The sequence below is a fragment of the Lissotriton vulgaris genome, unplaced genomic scaffold (assembly GCF_964263255.1).
Source record: "Lissotriton vulgaris unplaced genomic scaffold, aLisVul1.2 SCAFFOLD_836, whole genome shotgun sequence".
In the NCBI taxonomy this organism is placed as follows: Eukaryota; Metazoa; Chordata; class Amphibia; order Caudata; family Salamandridae; genus Lissotriton; species Lissotriton vulgaris.
In genome coordinates this window covers 397233-417552 of record NW_028241934.1, presented here as the reverse complement: position 1 = coordinate 417552, position 20320 = coordinate 397233, and the positions used below count along the sequence as shown (strand labels likewise).

At 48.6% G+C, this 20320-nt stretch overlaps 1 protein-coding gene across 1 annotated transcript in view; it reads right to left on the bottom strand.

Moving 5' to 3' along the window:
• Positions 1-20320, bottom strand: part of LOC147669133 (condensin-2 complex subunit G2-like) — a 399698-nt gene that overhangs the window by 246405 nt on the left and 132973 nt on the right. The window contains exons 15-16 of the mRNA XM_086948201.1: positions 2877-2989; positions 2496-2669 (exon numbers count right to left, since the gene is read on the bottom strand). Of these exons, the coding sequence (XP_086804327.1) occupies positions 2496-2669; positions 2877-2989 (287 nt within the window). The remainder of the gene's footprint in view (positions 1-2495; positions 2670-2876; positions 2990-20320) is intronic.

Genomic DNA, 20320 nt, shown 5'->3' with positions numbered 1-20320 from the left:
TCTTTGGTGCCACACTGAGCAGCAACAATTATGGCATCATTCTAATTACATCGGAGCTTTGATAATAGTATCTCTGATTATGAATGGACTCCTACTATTAACGGGTTTGAATACAAGAGTCTCTTATTTTGCCACCTTTCTGCAGATACTGGAGCTGGAGGTAGCAGTAAGCAATAGTTCCAGGGTTGAAATGCCCTTTTGATCCTGTGCAAGCCTACTAACTCGCATGTTTAGGGGTTTTTACCAGCTGCAGTCAGAGCTTACATTTCCTTAGAGCACTCACCCTAATAATAAAGGATTCTTGTTTTCGTTTCAGGGAAGACCTGGCTTGTCAGTTCGGGCTGAACTGGTCCTATCACGAACAGGGTCAAGGCGGATTTCCATATGGCTAGGTCTGAACTGGGGTGGCAAAGAGAACTAAAGAACGATGATGGATTCAACCCAGATCTGTGACTGGGGGTGAGCATTTTAAAGGTTTCGGCGCTTCGTCCATCATCTCCTTGTGTTTGCTCTGCATTAATTAACTATAAATACAAGTTTGAGCAGCCAAAGGGTTAGTGAAGCAGGGGGTTGGGTTTACTTGTCCCACGGACAAAATAAACATGAAAACGTGTTGCCCTTGACCCCAAACAATATGTCCTGAGCGTCAGGCTTTAGGAATTCCACTGCCATGCTTTAGGACTGTCAGGCCTGATGTGGGGGTAACTTACGGGTACCACATGCAGTGGTAGGGAACATGGCACACAGGGATGTGTGTCATGTCATGTTTTCACTTTTGTATACACCAAGACACGCATCCTGCAATGGAAGTCTTGCATGTGCTTGGCGAGGGGTCCCTTAGGGTGACAATTTGTGTTGCAGCCCTTAGGTTCCCTCTTTAGTATCGCAGGCCCTAGGTACCAGGGTACCATTTTCTAGAGTGGGTGATAAAGGTTTTGTCAATTGGGGGAACAATCGTACAGTTTTAGGAAAGACCACTGGTACTGGGGACCTGGTTAGCAAGAACACAGTACACTTCAGTCAAAGGAGCATCAAATACCTGGCAAAAAGTGGGATGGGGAGGACTGCAACAAGTACCCAGCTTCCTATAGCAGAGCATGGGCAAAAGGGAGAAACAAAGATAGTCCCTCAAGCCTGCAAGGTCATGACATCGGCAGTGAACGATACAAATGATCCAGTCAAAACACAGCAAGACCAAAATACTTTTTGGCGGGACAACCACATTAGGGTGTAAAGCCATCAGATCAGGATAAGGGAAGAGAGGTAAACAGCAAAGCAATTGAATCACGAGCAAGGGGCGTAACAAAGTTGAATCTAAATCAAAAAAGAAAACAATAGGTCTTTTGTCAACAGGTAGCTAAAGCTGTGTGTAGGCAAGATGTAAAAAGGGCCAATTTGGCAGGGTTGGTGTTCTGATGCTAAAAAAGCTTACGCACAAAAAGACTGATATTGAATCCACAGATAGTTAAACACCCACAGCTGTCAGCTCAAAGGACTTTTGAGGCCAGCAGAAGAGAATTGTTCTACAAATTATGACAAGGGTAGGACACAAACAAAAAGAGAATAATATTTTTGTAATACACAAGACTTAAGCCATACGATCTCAGACCGGATGCATGTGCTCCTTCTAGATTAACAATTACACCAGCTACAAGACATGCAATATTATTCATTTTCTCCTTTGCTTGTCTTGCAAAGAATAGGACAGCGATTACCACACTGGTCTTTCTTTAATATATTGCAATAATCATTCACTAGACTCTAGTGCAAGAATGTACAATATGGCTGTATTATCCTACTGACCCACAGCATGAAACAAATGGATCTCAGACTGTGATATTGAGAAGACTCAACTAAGGAGTCTTTAATCGTTTAGAGATCATAGCACAGCAAGCATCATACTGACAATGAACCAATGGTCCCAGGAAGCAACTGTGCAACGTGCACAGGAAAAGCTGAAGCAAAACTTTCTGCTTCTAGACCCAGATTGATCAAAAGTCACAGAAGACAAACTGCAACTTGCCCAAGTATTGGTTAGTTTATAGTTACTTCCTGCCTTATGATCTGTATTTATTTGTTCACTATTATTCTATAACATTCTGAAAACTGCTCTGCCACCCTGTTTCCAGGGTCTTTAATGCCTTAACCGCAGCTGCAATTCCACCGCAGTGCGGGCGTTCTAAAGGGTGGGCGGGGCTGCGTCGCCCAACGGTCGTTCGCAGCACCAGGGAGGGAGCACGGAACGGGTTAAGCACCATCTCAAGAAACATAATAAATAAACAAAAGAAACAGAGAACATAGGTGTTGAGATAGCATCAAGCACGCACTAGGCATGAAAGACTGAAGGCAATTGCCTAAACATCCGTGGTGCACTCTGCCATCCAATATGGGTTACAGTTTGTGCCTCAGTGAGCAACAGAAGATTAACAAGAGCTAGTAAAAATTGATCACAGATATTTAGATCAACAATTAAATGTTTAATGCACAAATGTTACCTTAAATATTCTAAAATACTCTGGTAACACGGTAGAAAACTTCTCAATTGTATAAGTTTTGGCTTCTTCATTCTGATCCAAGGCCTTATGAATACTTCTCCAAAGAATGACCACAATCTCCAACAAACTTGCCATGGATGCACTGTCGTGAGTTGATAACACCTCGTCTAGGACCTGAAAGGCAAAAGTACTTGTGAAGTGTAAAGTTTAAAAAATAGGACTGCACTAGTATTTTGAACATTACAACACAAACACTGCAACAGCCTATTTTTTTATGTCAATCTATAAACATCATGCATGTAAACACTGGAGTGAACATGTTCTACTTCTGATGTACGGGGCATGATTTCCATATAGTGCATCTACAGCAAACATACTTACACTGGCATTTTCTTTTTCACTTTCTTCCTCTTCATTAGCATCTCCTCTAGCCTCCTTCATTGCTCGCTGAATGCAGGCATTTAAACAACGACGGATCGTCAGCATTAATTTAGCTGAAAACAGAAAATAAATAAAAATACAGCATAAAAAAATGCTCACTCACAAGAACACGTTTACAGATCGACAAAATAAATTAAAGGTAAAAGAACCACAAAACAAGCTATTATTGTTATTGTCGTTTAGAACCTGTTTAAGGTACAGTTTACAATTAATGTGCACTGCAGCGCATTTAGGTCGTCCGCAGTAAGACTTTCCAAACATTTCCATGGCAGGCAAGAGGGAGATTTGTTCTAATGTTCTGGAAGTCCGGCAAAAAGGTTGATTTAGCAAAAAGTCCCTAGTAAATTGTTTTGTCTGAATCTTTATTTCTACCACGGTGGATCTTGAACCACAGCTTTCGTTCCATTCTTTAGTGGATTGTGCTTTTTTGTGTTAGTTGGACTACTGTTTCATTTTGTTTTGCTTTTAGCAATATTCATGTTTCAAAGAGGTTTCAATCTGCAGGAAGACGGTATCAATCATCACACAAAGACATTTCTACCTATTACCAAAGAGGACAGCATCAAGCCTGCTGGGCCAAGTTAATTACATTACCCCTCAGCATATGGAACATAGGCCTTCCCACACACAGAGAGTAAGTAACCTCTCCCATGCTAGCTCGTCATGACTGTTGTGCCGCGCCCACGCAGGGATAATTCCCCTGCTGTGCTGGGCGTTCCATTGGAACGGGCGTGGTCATGACGAGCTGAGCTCGTCACAAGCACTGGGGCGCTGAGTACGCCCCCCCCCCCCCCGCACAGCGGGGAAATTAGCCCCACAGGGAGGGGGTTAACAGTGCTTCTCTCAGCTCCAGAGGAGGATGGGGTGGGGAAGAAATTCTGCATTTGCTAATTAACTGTCACACTGTATTGGGCTGAGGACAACCAACACCCACTGAATAAAGGAGGAAGCCCAGATTACTAGCGCCAAAACAGGAGTGGGCTCCTCTCTGAAGTTTTGGGGAAAGGCAGGCGCGGATAGGTGATACAGCACTCTACGATTGGCCAGGGGTGGCTAGCTGCTAGAACCTTACACCCCCATTTAAAATCTATTGCACAAAGGAGTAAGGGTGCTTTTTACAGGAAGTGCGACAGCAGCCATGGACATCTGGATGGGCAAATCCCCAGATACCATAAGGGACTAAGGACTCTGTCCCCATTGAACCCAGGACCAGTGGGTATCTCTAAGGGCCAGTGAGACTCCTTACACCCCCTGAGAACCAATTGGGGGAAAGATCGGGACTCTTGCACCCCAAAAGGAGGGGAGGAGCACCACAGACAATGACCAGAAGGAAAGCTGGCGCAGTAAGATATGGAACCAACTCCCTGCTAAGAAGACCAATCTTGAGGCCTGTTGGTGGATAGGTCTCGCCACCAGGGGTAGAAAAGCCCAGGATCGTCCAAATTGGCCCAATGGGGCCAGAGTTATGGCCTTTTTAAGGCTGGTGTCCTTTGACCCACAACGAGGATTGAAGCATGCGGGCTACGCCACATCTTTGAAAAATTAACCCGGGCTGGATCAGGGCCTGGGGGTCAGTGCCGGATTGGTTTATTAGTTTGTCCCAGGAAGGGGACGAGTGTGAGGCCCCCCTCCCCGCATCTTCAGTTGCCACCGAGAGTCCTCACTTTCCCAGGGGACAGCGCAAGATTGAGAGGAGCACCGCCGCGCGACCAACTCTCGCATCCCCGAAAGAAACAAGGGGCTTCGCTCCCCATGCCTGGGAGGAGCAGGCGGCCGTCACATATGATAAAATATGCCTGCATGGAGCGGGCAGGAAAGAAGCACGCTGCGAACTCCCGTGCCGACTGGGGCAACTTAGGTGGACTTTGCAAGCTGCACTGAACAAGGGGGGGTGCCAAGGTGGGACCGGGCACTTCCGTTTAAAAAAAGATTTAAAAAGGGAAAGGACGTGCTGCGCGAGGCCTTGCACCTGTAAAAAAGGCGCCAACCTAAAATTCATGTTCAGGGTGAAGGCAGGTCCCATTATGCACTACAGGGATGTACTCTACATATTTTTCTCGGTTTTGTGGTGTCCCACAATAAGCAGTGGACACACCAACATATTCTAAAAACGTGATTGGGGTTGCAGGAAGGCAGCAGCTCCCCAGAATTTAGAACCCCAAGGATTTTCAACATTTCCAAAGCACACCCAAAGCTGGAGCATTTGTTTGACAGCATGGAGTGTAGTACACTCCAGAGGCTGGTTCTATTGTTGCATTTTATGTAGCCTGGAAGTGTATATAATAAAACACAGACATGTTATGTTTGTTTTTAATGCTTTATTTTATTATTATTATTTTTTTAAAACCTTTATTTATAAATGCACAATACACAGCGTCTGCCTACAACCCCGCGGGGCCGGCCGCTATGACATAAACGGATGGTTGAAAAGGAAATTTGGAGACAGTACGTTGTTAAAGCAATCTCTCGAGTCTACATTGTCAAATGGAACATAGCACCATATCAAATAGGATAAAAAAGGTTTAATTTTATGATTTTGTCGAAAAGAACAACAACACACAAACACATGGTATCATACTGGCAAGGGTCGCAGGAGGGGGGGGAAGGGGGGAAAGAACGCTAATAAATAAAGGAACACATATGGCGAGGGGGGGGCGAGCACGAGGGAGAAAGCAAAGGCTATACTGGAAATTGGAAACGGAACGTCAATCATGGAGAAGAGGGGAGAGGAACCTCATAGTCAAGTGGAGGGGAGCAAATGTCTCCGCGGTACGAATTCCACTGAGCCCAGACCCTGGACCATTTCTTGGGACGCCCCCGCGCCTCATATACAGTTTTTTCTCGGAACATGCACCAGTCCATGTTCTCTTTCCAGGCACTGAGCAATGGTAGTCTAGGGGAGCCCCAGAGCTGCGCTATATCTCTCTTTGCGACCATGTTGCCCAAAGTAACCCAAAGCGTCTGGGCAGCATTGCAATCCGAAGGTTCCCACACATTGAGCAGGCAACGTCGTGCTTCGGGAAGGAGGGGGATCCCGGTGACACGACCCATAACATCATGCACTCTAGACCAAAAGGCCGCAATCATCGGGCATTCCCACAGAACATGAAGGAAGGTACCATCCATACCACATCCACGCCTGCACCGTCCATCCGAAACCAAACCCATTCGTACCAGACGCATTCCGGTCAGATACACACGGTGGAGGATCTTCAGCTGGACAAAACGAAGCAGAGCCGGGATAGCCACCTCCTTAGGGGAGGATACAGCTGAATGCCAGTCCTCGTCGTCGAGTTCGAGCCCGTCAACCGTCCAGGAAGCACGAAGTTTCTCAAGTTGGTCAGCCCTGTTGTTGACAAGCTTTTTATATATTAAGGAAATAGTGCTATCGGGGACATGGCCGTCTAAAACACGATCCTCCAAAGGGGAGGACTGCGGGATATCGGTACCAGAGGGAAAGACGGAGGACAAGGCATGTCGAACCTGCATATACCGGAAGTGTTCCCTATCATCGAGCCGGTATTCCAGTTTCAATACCTCGAAGGATTTCACAGCGCCCTGTGCCCACGGATCCTCCACCTTACTGATCCCAATCATGTCCCACTTCTCAAAACCTTTCGTCTTCCACAGATTACCCAACCGATCTGAGTCATACAGTGGCGTCATACGCGTCAGCCTACCACCCCAGCCCGTGGCCACAGTAGCGTCTCTCCATGCCCGCACTGCACACTTCGTCGGGCCTGTAAGGAGTCGAAAGGGTGACTTTGAGTACAGAGCCCTATTAAAGTTGCCACCGGGCAGGAATAGTTTATCCAAAGCAAAGGCGGGGGCAGGTTCCGAAGAGTACGTCGCATGGTTGATAGCGCTCAGGTGTGAGGCCCAGTAATAGCGTCTAATATCCGGCAACGCAATACCACCATCGTACCATGAGAGGGTGAGCTTGGACAAGGCAATACGGGCACGACCATCCCAAATCAGTTGTCGCTGTAAACTCTCTACCTCACGGAAGTAGCGAGCAGGGACAGGATCGAAAAAATTCTGCAGGGCGTAAAGAAATCGGGGGAGCGACATCATTTTGAAGAGTGCCGCTCGGCCCAATGGGGATAGGGGCAATTCACGCCGTCGCACGTCCTGCTTGAGTCTGCGGAGCGGAGCATACAAGTTCCGCTCATAGCGGACCGCAGAGACCGTAGAGACATAGATCCCCAAATATTTGAAGCCGTCAGTCGCTACCAATATGGGGAACCTGCGAGGAAGAGGTGGCAACGCCCCGGCTATAACGTAAACACAGGACTTGGTCCAGTTGATGACTAATCCCGAGTTCTTACCAAAGGACGTAAGAACGTCGAACGTCGAAGAGAACATTAAGCGACTTTTGAGGGGAAGTAAGATAGAGAAGGATGTCATCAGCGTACAAGGAGACACGATCCTCAAGATCTGGAGACCATCGGATCCCCTTAATAGAGGGTTCCCACCGAAGCCACGCAGCAAGGGGTTCAAGCGCCAATGCGAATAGAAGCGGGGAGAGCGGACAGCCCTGACGAGTGCCACGGCCTAATGGGAAGGGGTCAGAGCATCTACCATTTACCACAACCTGAGCCAATGGTCGTTCGTAAAGAAGCCTGACCCATGCGATGAAGTTAGGACCAAAGCCAAACTTAGCGAGAGCCGCCCAGAGAAAGGGCCATTCGATAGTGTCGAAAGCCATAGTGGCGTCCAAGGAGGCGACCACTGCCGGCTCGGCGAGAATTGGAGCCCTCGCAAGAACACTGTGGAGCCTACGCAGGTTAAGGGCTGTGTTCCTATGCGGGATGAAACCGGATTGATCCGGATGGATCAAGTCGCAAATCACCTTCAGCAACCGATTGGCCAGAACCTTGGCCAGGATTTTGGGTTCCGCGTTTAGCAGAGAGATGGGGCGGTAGGAGGTGCAGCGGTCACGAGGCTTGCCAACCTTATAAATGAACACTATGGTAGCTAGGCGCTTCTCGAGGGGGAGGCTTCCAGCCTCAACCGCCTCGAGAAACATGTTGCGCAGATGGGCGGCCATCTTATCCGGACAAAGCTTATAAAGTTCAATGGGCAACCCATTTGGGCCCATCGCCTTTCCCGAGCGTAAAGATCGGATAGCAAGGGCAATCTCATCGACGGTAAAAGGGGCCTCCAGGACAAGACCATCTTCCTCCGAAACAGTAGGCAGAGCTATATCTCGCAGTAGCAGCCTGGAATCAGCCTCATCCCGCTCACTAACCGGCGTTTAAACCTTCCGGAAGTGGTCCACAAAGCAATCAACAATTTCACCAGGGTCGGAGACACTCTCACCGGATTCGCGAACAATGACAGGCTCAACACGACTCGCTCGTTCAGCCTTATCCAGCCATGCCAGGAGCTTGCTAGCTTTGTCACTCATATCATACAGTCGGCCTAGTTGATTCGCTCGCATCAACTTAGCAGCATCAGTGACACAAGCTTTGTAGTCAGCTTGTTTTAGTTCCAAAGTGTGCAACAATGCAGGCGTGTCATCCCCACCCAGCTCACTTTCAAGCGCAGTGATCTCAGTTTCAAGGGCCAGAACAGCCTCCCTCTTTACCCTACGCTCAGCAGCAATGAGTGATAGAGCGGAACTGCTGATCATTACAGACGGGTCCGTGAGGGCTCACGCAAGGAGGGAGAACGTTTGTTTGCTGACCGGGACGCCCACGCACCTGACTGCCTCACACTGCTGGTTCCTCCCTGCCGGGACGCGAGAAGCAACAGCGCCGCAGGTAGTAGGAACTAGATTTCCCAGGGGGCACTGCTATCGCGCATAGGAGCGCGTCACCATCTAGCGCCAGGCGGCGCTACAAAGCGGCCCCACGCCCGACCAGAGGGGCGAACTGCTGATCATTACAGACGGGTCCGTGAGGGCTCACGCAAGGAGGGAGAACGTTTGTTTGCTGACCGGGACGCCCACGCACCTGACTGCCTCACACTGCTGGTTCCTCCCTGCCGGGACGCGAGAAGCAACAGCGCCGCAGGTAGTAGGAACTAGCTTTCCCAGGGGGCACTGCTATCGCGCATAGGAGCGCGTCACCATCTAGCGCCAGGCGGCGCTACAAAGCGGCCCCACGCCCGACCAGAGGGGCGAACTGCTGATCATTACAGACGGGTCCGTGAGGGCTCACGCAAGGAGGGAGAACGTTTGTTTGCTGACCGGGACGCCCACGCACCTGACTGCCTCACACTGCTGGTTCCTCCCTGCCGGGACGCGAGAAGCAACAGCGCCGCAGGTAGTAGGAACTAGCTTTCCCAGGGGGCACTGCTATCGCGCATAGGAGCGCGTCACCATCTAGCGCCAGGCGGCGCTACAAAGCGGCCCCACGCCCGACCAGAGGGGCGAACTGCTGATCATTACAGACGGGTCCGTGAGGGCTCACGCAAGGAGGGAGAACGTTTGTTTGCTGACCGGGACGCCCACGCACCTGACTGCCTCACACTGCTGGTTCCTCCCTGCCGGGACGCGAGAAGCAACAGCGCCGCAGGTAGTAGGAACTAGCTTTCCCAGGGGGCACTGCTATCGCGCATAGGAGCGCGTCACCATCTAGCGCCAGGCGGCGCTACAAAGCGGCCCCACGCCCGACCAGAGGGGCGAACTGCTGATCATTACAGACGGGTCCGTGAGGGCTCACGCAAGGAGGGAGAACGTTTGTTTGCTGACCGGGACGCCCACGCACCTGACTGCCTCACACTGCTGGTTCCTCCCTGCCGGGACGCGAGAAGCAACAGCGCCGCAGGTAGTAGGAACTAGCTTTCCCAGGGGGCACTGCTATCGTGCATAGGAGCGCGTCACCATCTAGCGCCAGGCGGCGCTACAAAGCGGCCCCACGCCCGCAACGCGGGACGCGAGCGGGACGCCCGGAGCGAAGCCCGGGCAAAGGGCGGGCCCTCTACGGCCCTCATCGGCTAGAAGAGGCTGGGCTGGGCCAGAGATCCTGGCACATGGTGTACGTAAGTACTTGTCTCCGTTGTGTGCCCACCTTGTGATCATTCCTCACTACTGAATGGCCGCTGTGGCAATAAGCCCTGCATTAGTGGGGTTGGACAAAAACATCACCAACCGAACATTGGATGATTATTTCCTTAAACCATCAATGGATGGCAATAAGGAGCTTTCGCTAGCCGAGAGGAGGGCAGACCGCCGCCGTTCCATCGAGCGAATAAAAAACAGAACATTCTCTGAACCCATAATGTCTGTTTCTCTAGACGACGATCTGAGTAGCGCCCCAGTAGATAATACCTCACTGACCTGCAGCATACCCTTGCTCCTCCAAGAATGTCTAGCCCCGGCATTGTCACCCACTCATCCTCAAGAAATCGTCCCTACAGTGACCACCGAACAGAATAATACCTCCAAGATCCTAATATCCCCCACAATAAGGCCTGGCAAAGTTGTACGAGGTAAAAGTTCAAGGCCAGTGACAGATAAAATGAATGGGCCACCTCCACCCAAAAGAAGAAGGAAAACCATAACAGCTAACAAGCCCAAAACAAGTCATACTGACTTTGGCAAAAAGAAGAACACTGTTACATTACCTTCTATGGGATCCTCTGTCACAAACCAAACTATAACAGTTAGCCCTACTCTACCGTCATCCTTACCTCAAGTAACTACAGACTCTGATTCCACCCTTATCCAGATGGAGGAGGATTTGCAACCCGCCACCCCTAAGTCGCTTCTGGACAATATTGAATTGATCATACGTAGTTACATGCTTGCCTTGTCAGATAGATTTAAGGGGATGGAGGCACGCTTAGGAAAAATTGAGGGGGATTTGACTGCGTTAGGGAATCTTGTACGTTCACAAGGTCAGTCTAAAGTACAGCACCAACAAGGCACCATAACAACCCAACCCCTCTTAAAAAATACCGTGTGTCCCACGCTGCCCAAACCTAGCACAAGTAATAGCCAGGCTGTTGTAGTAACTTCAGCCACCCCTAACTCCCTAAATGCGGCACCAAAAGCACTTGGCGGCAACACCGGTAAAAACCCTTTAACAACAACTTCAATTGATATACAGGGTAAACCAACCACCATACTACCAACTATTTCCGCAAATATCCCACCCAGAGAACTTAGACCTGAAGGGAAGGAGAATAATTGGGGAAGAGGGGGTCCGTCTAGGACACCACCGACAGAACTTCCCCCAGAAGCATTACCGTATGTGGTTATACTCACCGGGGTCCCAGAACTGCCCAATGGCAAAAGAGAGGGATATTCACAGTTAAAAAACAAAATAACGCATTGGCTTTCTCTATATAGACCCAAACCCATTGCGATTAACGGTGAGATAGTTCACGTCCGGCGTCTATCCTGGCTGGGGGGCAGAGCAAAGGACATTGGTGGTGATGTCGTGGTAATAAACTTTAGAGACAGGAGAGCCGTACAACATATCCTGAATTGGCCCTACGGAAATGAAAAGAACTGCATTGTACCACGCCCCCTGACATATTTTTATCCCAGAGCCACTGTCTTCCCTCCACAACACTATAATAGTAATACCTTCTCTTCTTCTCAGTTTCCCAACATTGAGTCGGCTCTAAACCCCGTATATATGCACCCACTGGCTCCACCACCAGCCATACCTGGGTGGAACATCATACCTTTTAACCACAAAACTGGCTTCAATGGGAACATGTCAAGCCTGTTACCATTTACGCCTTTAGAGCTCTCCAACAGGTTCACGGTTTTTAGTAGCCTAGAGGACTGCGATTGATGGTTAAGGAACGTAGTAGCTACGGGGGGCGGGGTAAGTGCCTCATGTAATTCAAGGTCATCTGAGAAGTTAGGGGGTCGGTGTCATGTTATAAATTCACATACTGCCCAAACCACCGCTGATAAAAATAGTAGCCCCCCTAAAATATCACCCACAGTGTTAACAGGGGAAAATGTGGTGCCCCCTACACCACCCTCAGACATAAAGGTAGTTACTAGTGTTATACCTGGGCTCCGGGAGCCGGATGCAGTGTGTATTGTGGGCCCGGTGGTGGCAACCGTAACATCGCCTACTTTAACATCTTCACAACCAATTAGAGAGTCTGTGGTTTGTCCTGCACTCAATGACAGTGTAAAATTAATTTCCTGGAATATTGCAGGTTTGGCAAATAAGTTACGAGATTTAGTATGGCTATCTTTTATTAGAAAATTTAGTATTGTGTGCCTCCAAGAGACCTGGTTAGAGGAAAATAATGTTCATATGGAGGGTTTCTTAAGCTTCATCACTCCAGCAGCTGCCTCGACCAGGGGAAGAGCCAAGGGTGGCCTGGCCATCTTCATTAGCCAAGATCTGCAATGTAATGTAAGCAACTACCATAGCGTAAATCTGAACTTACAGAAGATTGATCTAAAAAATGGGAAGACTGTGATGACACTGGTTAATTTTTACAATGCCAACAGTAACAATGAAACGTGCCATATTGCCTCTCTAAATGACATTCTGAGCAAAACCGTTTATAATGTATCACGGCATTTGTTGATAGCAGGTGATTTTAATGTTCAACCATGCGGTAACCCAGCTAGTACGCCAATGGGGTCTTTAGGGTGTCATAACGAGGAAGGTTTTCACTTCTCTCATAGTAGGGGTGGCGAGAACCTAAACGACTTAATGAACGAGCACAACTTGATTGTAGCTATGTCGTTGGTCCCCGACATAAAAATCTTTGACACCCCAACCTTCAAAGGGCATGGGCAGCAGGGTTCCTTTATTGATCACATACTATTATCTCCAGATGCTGTCCAATGGGTCTTGCACTTTTCTATTCTCACTAGTACATACAGTGATCATAATCCCCTTGTTATAAACTTGAGTGGTCCATTTTTTGCTAAACGTCAGTCACGTCCCGATCATGGTATGTTAAGGTGCGTAAATGGCAGGCGTCGCATTAAATGGTCAATGGTAAATCAAGACACCTTGTATTCTAATATAACCAGCGCATGTGAAGAGGAGCTGTCCGTTTGTCTTTCATCTGATTCAATCCCTTCGAACATTTTGTTTAGGTTTGAGGGGTTGGTCGCTAAAATTGGTTCCATGCTCACAGTGCCAATAAAGGGTCATAGTGAGAATAACTCTAAATGGTTTGACCATAATTGCTCAAAGGCAAGCAGGGACTTGAAACTGGCATTAAAAACTAAACCAAGAGATCATGAATTGATAAAAAATCTTCGCATGGCCTACAGGAAAATGATAGCCATTAGAAAAAAGGAAATTAAGGCAAATGTTATTGAATCCCTTTTAGACCCATCTGTGTTGGGGAATAGCAGTAAGTTTTGGCAAATAATTAATAAACCCATGTTCGAAAACCCAAACGACACAGCTATTGGAACAAACATCCCTGAGGGGGAGTGGGTGTCCCATTTCAGTACAATTTTTAAGAGCAATGAGCAACGGGAAGTCTCCGATCTTTTAATTCCAACTGTGACCCCACTGTGCTTCACAGTACAAGAGACCGTTAGGGGAATACAGGGTCTAACAACCAACAAGGCCCCGGGTCCGGATGGTTTACCACCGGACCTGTTTAAGTCCAGTATCCCGTTTTGGGCCCCGGTTCTTACGGCTGTAATAAATGCAGCGGTAACAACTGGTTGCCCAAGAACTTGGGGTCTCTCGACTATAGTCCCCATTTTTAAGAAGGGTGACCGCAGTAGCCCGTTATGTTACAGGCCAATTTCTTTACTGAATTCAGTAGTTAAAGTGGTGGGGGGAGTAATTCTTAACAGGTTATCTACTTGGGCCAAAGAAAATAAAATCCTTTCACCCATACAATACGGGTTTAGACCGGATCACTCGACCATCACGCAGTGTCTGAACCTATACCTTATCCTAAGCAAGTACACATTGGCGAGACAAGGCACCGTCTATATGGCCTTCATGGACCTGTCGTCCGCGTTCGACTGCGTAGACAGAAGCCTATTATGGGCCACCTTGCTGAGAATGGGTGTAGAGAGGAACCTTGTCAATTTCCTCGCTGATCTGCATACAGACACTAGGGCAAACGTCCGTTACTCTCAAGACCTTAAGGTAACGGATGAATTTAAAATAAATCGGGGTGTCCGACAAGGTTGCATTTTGGCCCCTTTCTTATTTAATTTGTATATTAATGAACTGGAGGAATCACTTTTACTGGTAGAAGCAGATTACCCCTTAGTCGAGCGCAAAGGGGTACCTGTTCTACTCTACGCCGACGATGCTGTTCTTATTTCTAGAACAGCAAACGGCCTCCAGAAACTTTTAAACTCCTTCCACAAATTTATGGAGTCACGTGGTTTAAGTATAAATAACTCCAAGTCCTTCGTTTTGAAAGCAGGTAAGGGCACTCTGAAACCTGGTCACTTCAGTTTAAACGGGGAAAAAATCCCATCAACCAACTCCTTCTCTTACCTCGGGGTCCTGATAGATCAAAAGTTATCATGGGGGCCAGCAGTCTCCAAAAAGAAGGGTGAAACTACAAGGGTCAATGCGGCCATCCTCGGCTTTGCAAAAAAGATCGGCAATTGCCCGTTGGCCGCACTGCTTAAATTGTACCAGGCAAAAAGCGTTGCTATTGCCTGTTATGGGAGCGAGCTCTGGGGCTATCGCAAGGTTAAAGACCTAGAGGTCGCAGAAAATAACTTCTTAAAAAAGATCTTAAGATTGCCCAGGGGCATTGGGAATTACTCAGTACACGAGGAGCTGGGGGTCCCCTTTCTAGGTGACAGAATAGCAGTAAGCCCAGTCTTATGCTGGCTGAAATGTTGGTTAAACAACGAAATCCCACTAACACATGCCCTACTGAAAGAAGCTCTACAGTTAGACGGGAGATTTAAGGTACCGTGGGTAAAGTATATAAAGAATAGCCTAACGGCAATAGGCCGACGTGATTTGTTTTATGCCCCAAATACAATCAGAAAATCTGATGTGAACCTGGTCAAGAATGCCATAGTTTTGTTAAGATGTACCGATAGGGAAGAGGTTGAGACACAGAAGGTCAGTGTTAGGAAACATCTACTGCTAAAAACATGCTTGCAAATAGAACCTTATCTGACATGGCCTATGTCCAGCTATGAACGGTTTCTTTTAATAAGGTTCCGCTTTGACCTCTACCACCTTCTACTGGCATTCCCAAGTGGTGCTCAGCGGGGCGAAGTGTTGCCAGCTTGTGGCTGCGACGGAAAGTCTCCTCAAGATCTGGCACACTTCCTTTTTATCTGCCCTTACTACTCTACCCCACGGAATTTATACCTTAAACCGTGTCTTAAAAAATTGAGCTTCACACAAATTAAACCCGCACTTTATTACTTACAACTACTGAATATTGACTGTACCCTGTTTATTTGTAATTTTTTTTAAAAAGCCATCTGCTTTAGGAAAAGCATGGACGGCTAACCATGATGTAAAAAATGTGCTGGTGATTTTTAAGCTTACAGTTATTTATATTTTTAACTATATACTTCCCTTGCTTTATTGTCTGATATATTGTACTGTCTATTGTGTCATTAATTGCCTTTGATAATGAACTGTAACCGTTTTAATTGTGTGATTTTAAAATGAACTTTTATGATTGTAAAATCTACAATCGAATAAAGATTATGAATTGAATTGAATTGGATAGAGCGGAACCCCTGATAACCGTCTTGAAGGCCTCCCAAAGAACAGTAGGGGAGGTGACCGAGCCCACATTCTCATCAAAGTAACAATCAATTGCCTTCACCAAATCTGAGCGGAGCCGGGGGCTTCGGAAATGCCAGGAAGGGACCGGGGGGATCCTGTTACCAAGTAGACCACCCACCGAAATCTTAATCATCAAGGGGGAATGGTCCGAGATACCCCGGGGAAGATGTCGTACCTCCCGGACAGTGGACAGAGTGGAAGCTAACATAAAAAAATAATCTATACGAGAGAGGCTGCCATGCGCACCAGAGTGAAAAGTGTACTGCAGGAGTGAAGGGTGTAGTGAGCGCCAAACATCCACCAGGCCAAAAGTATCAGCCATCTCATTGAGCCACATCTGGGATGGCAGCAGGACTCTAGGGGGAAGCCGATCACATTCACCAGACATAACAGAGTTGAAGTCCCCGCCCATGATTAACAATCCATCAGGAAGGCCAAGAAGAGTCCTGCCAAGATCGGCATAGGTGGTAGCCTGCAGCCCCGGGGGAATATAAACAACAACCAGCACAATTTGTTTGCCCTCCCACCTCCCGGAGACAGCAGCATACCACCCGCGGTCGTCAAGTATAACTTCGTCAATAGCAAGAGCTAGGGAGGACTTCACCATGATACCCACCCCCCGGGACCCAGAGGTGAAACCAGCATGTGCGACCAGGCGGTAACCCCGGCGGTCGAGGGCCCTACAAGCATTACCGATTAAGTGGGTCTCCTGAAGGAACACAACATCCGGGGCATGGCGCCTCAAAAATTGTAACACAATGCCCCGCTTGATCCTGTCACCCAACCCGTTGACGTTCCAAGAAAGAACCCGCATTTCACCCCCCCCCCATCGCGGCAAAGGCAATCCACCCCAACCCCCCTCCACAACCCCAAGTTCGAAATAATTGCAATCAGTGAAATACCATGAAAAGTGAAACATAACAAACGAAACGAAACACAACCAAGTCCCCAGGAACCAGCCCCTAAACAGAAACCCGTTACAACACCCCCCTCCCTGCACCCCTGCTGACTAAAAAGCCACCCCCAACTGCAGTGTGCCTGTCGCCCCATCTGATCTACACAAAGAACCCCCCGAGGAGGAAGGGAGAAATCACCCGTTCCCGCACCGCCACGGGCATAAACATAGAGCACACAGTTAATTTACTCTGTACAGTACGTAGTCTCAATTCGGACCTCCGGGGGCCCGTATTACTCCTGGGCCGTTGCACCACCTTCCGCACCGCCAGGGCCACCGCTCTCAGAGTCATCTGTCGGCAACGAGTCCAACCAGTCGGCAGCACGCTCCGGCTGATCAAAAAAGTAGGCACGTTCTCTGAACTCAATCCGCAGTCGGGCTGGAAACAACATGGCATACTCCAGTCCCCGGTCCCTCAGGCGACGCTTCACTCCGAGAAACCCAGATCGTTGTCGTTGCACTTGGGGAGTGAAATCAGGATAGATGGAGATAGAGTTATTGTCATATTTCAACGGGCCGTGTTTACGGGCGGCCTGCAGGATAGCGTCTCTGTCTCGATAGTGAAATAGCCTTGCAATGATAGGCCTCGGCGGGCCTCCTGGTTTCACTTGTCCTCCTGGGAAACGATAGGCGCGCTCTACGGCAAAGAACTTACTGAGTCCAACCGGAGCAAGTTTAGCAACGATAAGTTCTTCGACCAATAAATCGATCGAGGCAGCACCATCACTTTCCGGCACTCCAACTAGGCGTATGTTGTTCCGCCTGGCCCTGTTGTCGTAGTCCTCCATACGTTTAAGCAGCAGATCATGCGAGGAACGCAGATTCCCAATCTCAGATTGCGCCTCCGCCATGTCCGTCACCAGGCTCGACGCCTTCAGGTCTAGTGCCTTCACCCTCTCGTTCGTTTTGGCTAGATCGGCTCGAATAAGAGTAACATCCACAGCCACCGTGTCTATCTTGGACACGATGGCTTCGTATTGCTGACTCATATCGGCCTTAAGTCCAGAAATGGCAGCCAATAGGTCTTGGAGCGATACTTCAGAGGAAGACGACATGTCCGTTTGAGGTCCTTCAGCGCCCACGCTGGTGACACCGGGGGAGCCTCTCGGCTGGGTGTAGCGTTCGATCATATTGGACTGGATCGACATCCCCCCCCCCCCCCCCGGGTTACAGTCTTCCTGCGTTTTTCGACCTCAGGTTTTGTCGCCATGTTGCAGTCAGTGGCGGCCGAGAACCCAAAGGGAGCAGTGGGACGGAGAAAAGTCCAGAAACTCCGAAGTGTAGTTCGAAGAGGGAATACCGCAGGCCTCCTTGCCAGCCCAAGGATGGAAAGTGTGCACTGTGAGGGCAGCAGGCGAAGACAGAGTAGGAGGAGACAGAGACAATGAGGCCGGAAACCGAAAGTGAAAGTGGTACACCACCGGTGGGCCAGATGCCAGGCAGCCGTTGTTGTTGCATTACAGCTCGGCCATAGTAGGCAGCCGAGACCCCGGTTGCGTCCGTGGGCAGGCCAGAAAGTTGAAGACGACAGAAAAATGGTCCCCGAGGTCCGATTTCGACCAAAAAAGGATCGTCAGCATCAGTGAGAGTAGCACTTCAAAAGCCCGTCGAAGTGATCAGGATAATGGTAGGATAGATAAAGAAGGGCGGCGCGGGTCTCGGGAGCTCTCTGCTCACGCGACCATCTTGGATGCCCGCGTAGCTCCTCCCCTTTAATGCTTTATTAACCCTTAAACTTCCCAGTGATTTTTCCTCAATGTTTAAATGTTATATTGATATTAAGGATTGCATTTAGACATGATTAATGACTATAGTGAAATATTGATTTTTAACATGTTTGTTGCTCCTTATCAAACATGACAGCTCTGATAGGATAGCATGCACTTTAAAAATCAGTGTCTTAAGTATTCATTCAAAGGCTGCTGTTCAAATTAAGAATATAAGGATTTCAGCATACAAAGTCACCCTATTCAAAGCAAACAGCACTTTTTATGCATGTCAGCTGGTGAATGTGAAAACTGTGCCTTAAAGTTTAACCTCTTGCTTGCTATGGATTTGGTTGAGCCATCCTCCGCACCAGTGTTCAGGACTGCTCCAGAACGTCCTTGCAACAGAGGCAGGAAATCCCTCTGATGCAAGCACCAGAGGGATTTCATTTTATTGAATTCAGCCTCAGGAGCTGGGGAAGGGCTTCCCCAGCACCCAAGGCTGTGTTTTTTCTTCCCGGAAATGAGAATCTTCTAATTTGACTTTCACAGTATCCCAGTGCTTGGGGCATATCTCAGCCGTACAAAGCACCGATTTGGATAGGGGATGTGTCATTGGAAAGGAAAGAATCTCCTCTTTCTAATTGCACCTTTTTACTAGTGGACACCTGCTTGGGGATCGTCGCACGAGGGCGAACCCCAAGCACGGATCCACCCACTAGAAATCAGTGACTGTTTGATCGATGCGGGAGTGATGGGGTTGGACTGTCCCCTCACTATGGGCTAGTGCTCCCCTCCTTCCCTCAGGCCCCGAGCAAACTTGACACCAGGGATATTTTTTGGGTGTGAGTGGCACTCCCAGGCATCAGGCCTTGCCTCCATTCTTTCAAATAACCCCCAGCAGCTGGGTGCGGGTGCGTGGCGAATTGAGAATTTGGACTCATCTCGCCTTTCTCTTCCAGGTCGGTCGGCCATCTTTAAGATGGTCTTTCTGCTGCGCTTGCTATACCAGTTGCAGAATCATCCATTCCCTGTTAGGCCCTCTTGTTTCCGCCAGGTTCATTCGGTCCTGGGACAGTTTCTTTGGGCAGATGGGGCTCCCACGGTAGCGTTACCGACGTGTTATAAGTCCACGTATTGTGGTGGGCTGGCCACCTCGGATGTCCAGTCCTAATATGTGGCCTCACAACTCCTGATATTGAACGAATGGTGGCATGGGGATCGCTCTGATCCTGCCTATGCAGTGGAGCTGTGCCAGATGGGTTCCTATTCCTTACATACGGTCTTATATTCTGCCTCTATCTGCAAGACACTGCCGTCCGCCAAGAGGGTAGTCTTCCAGGTGTGGAGGCAGGCCCTGCGCAGGATGGGGCGGTGGGGCAGGCTGACACGGGAGACTCCTCTTTGGTCCAATAGTAGATTGCCACAACTTGCGGGCTTGGGTTTTTTTTGAGACTGGGATAATATTGGGATCTCTACCCTAGGGGACGTTATGCGTCTTAAAATCTTTCCAGGATCTTCAGCATGAATCAGGTGCCGAAAACACATTTTTTTTTTCAATACTTGCATTTTAGATACGCCATCCTTCCCAGAATTGCGGAGTTGGAGTCTCTTTCAGAGTTTAGTCCTTTTGAAGCTAAAGTATTTATGGGTGACCTAGGTAACCATAAAATTTCCAAGATAACCATAAAATTTCCAAGATATATCAAACTCTGGTGACAAATGGCCCCACTACTTTAGATAAACTTAGGGTGAGGTTTGAGGATGACTTTGGTCCCCTGGATGAAGAGGACTGGAAGGAGGCGCTTGCGTCCCCTCGAGGAGCGGGGATAGCTATGCACCTTCGATTGATCCAATTTAATTATCTTCACTGTGTTTACTATACCCGCATCAGGTTGTGAAGGGTGGGCTTGATAGAGGCCCAGGAGTGGCTCTGCAGATGGTACCCTGTTTCACACAATTTGGCAGAGCGCAGTGCTTGAAAGGTTCTGGCAGGAGTTTTTGGCTGCCTTGCTGAGGTCTTGGAGTGGGAGCTCCCGT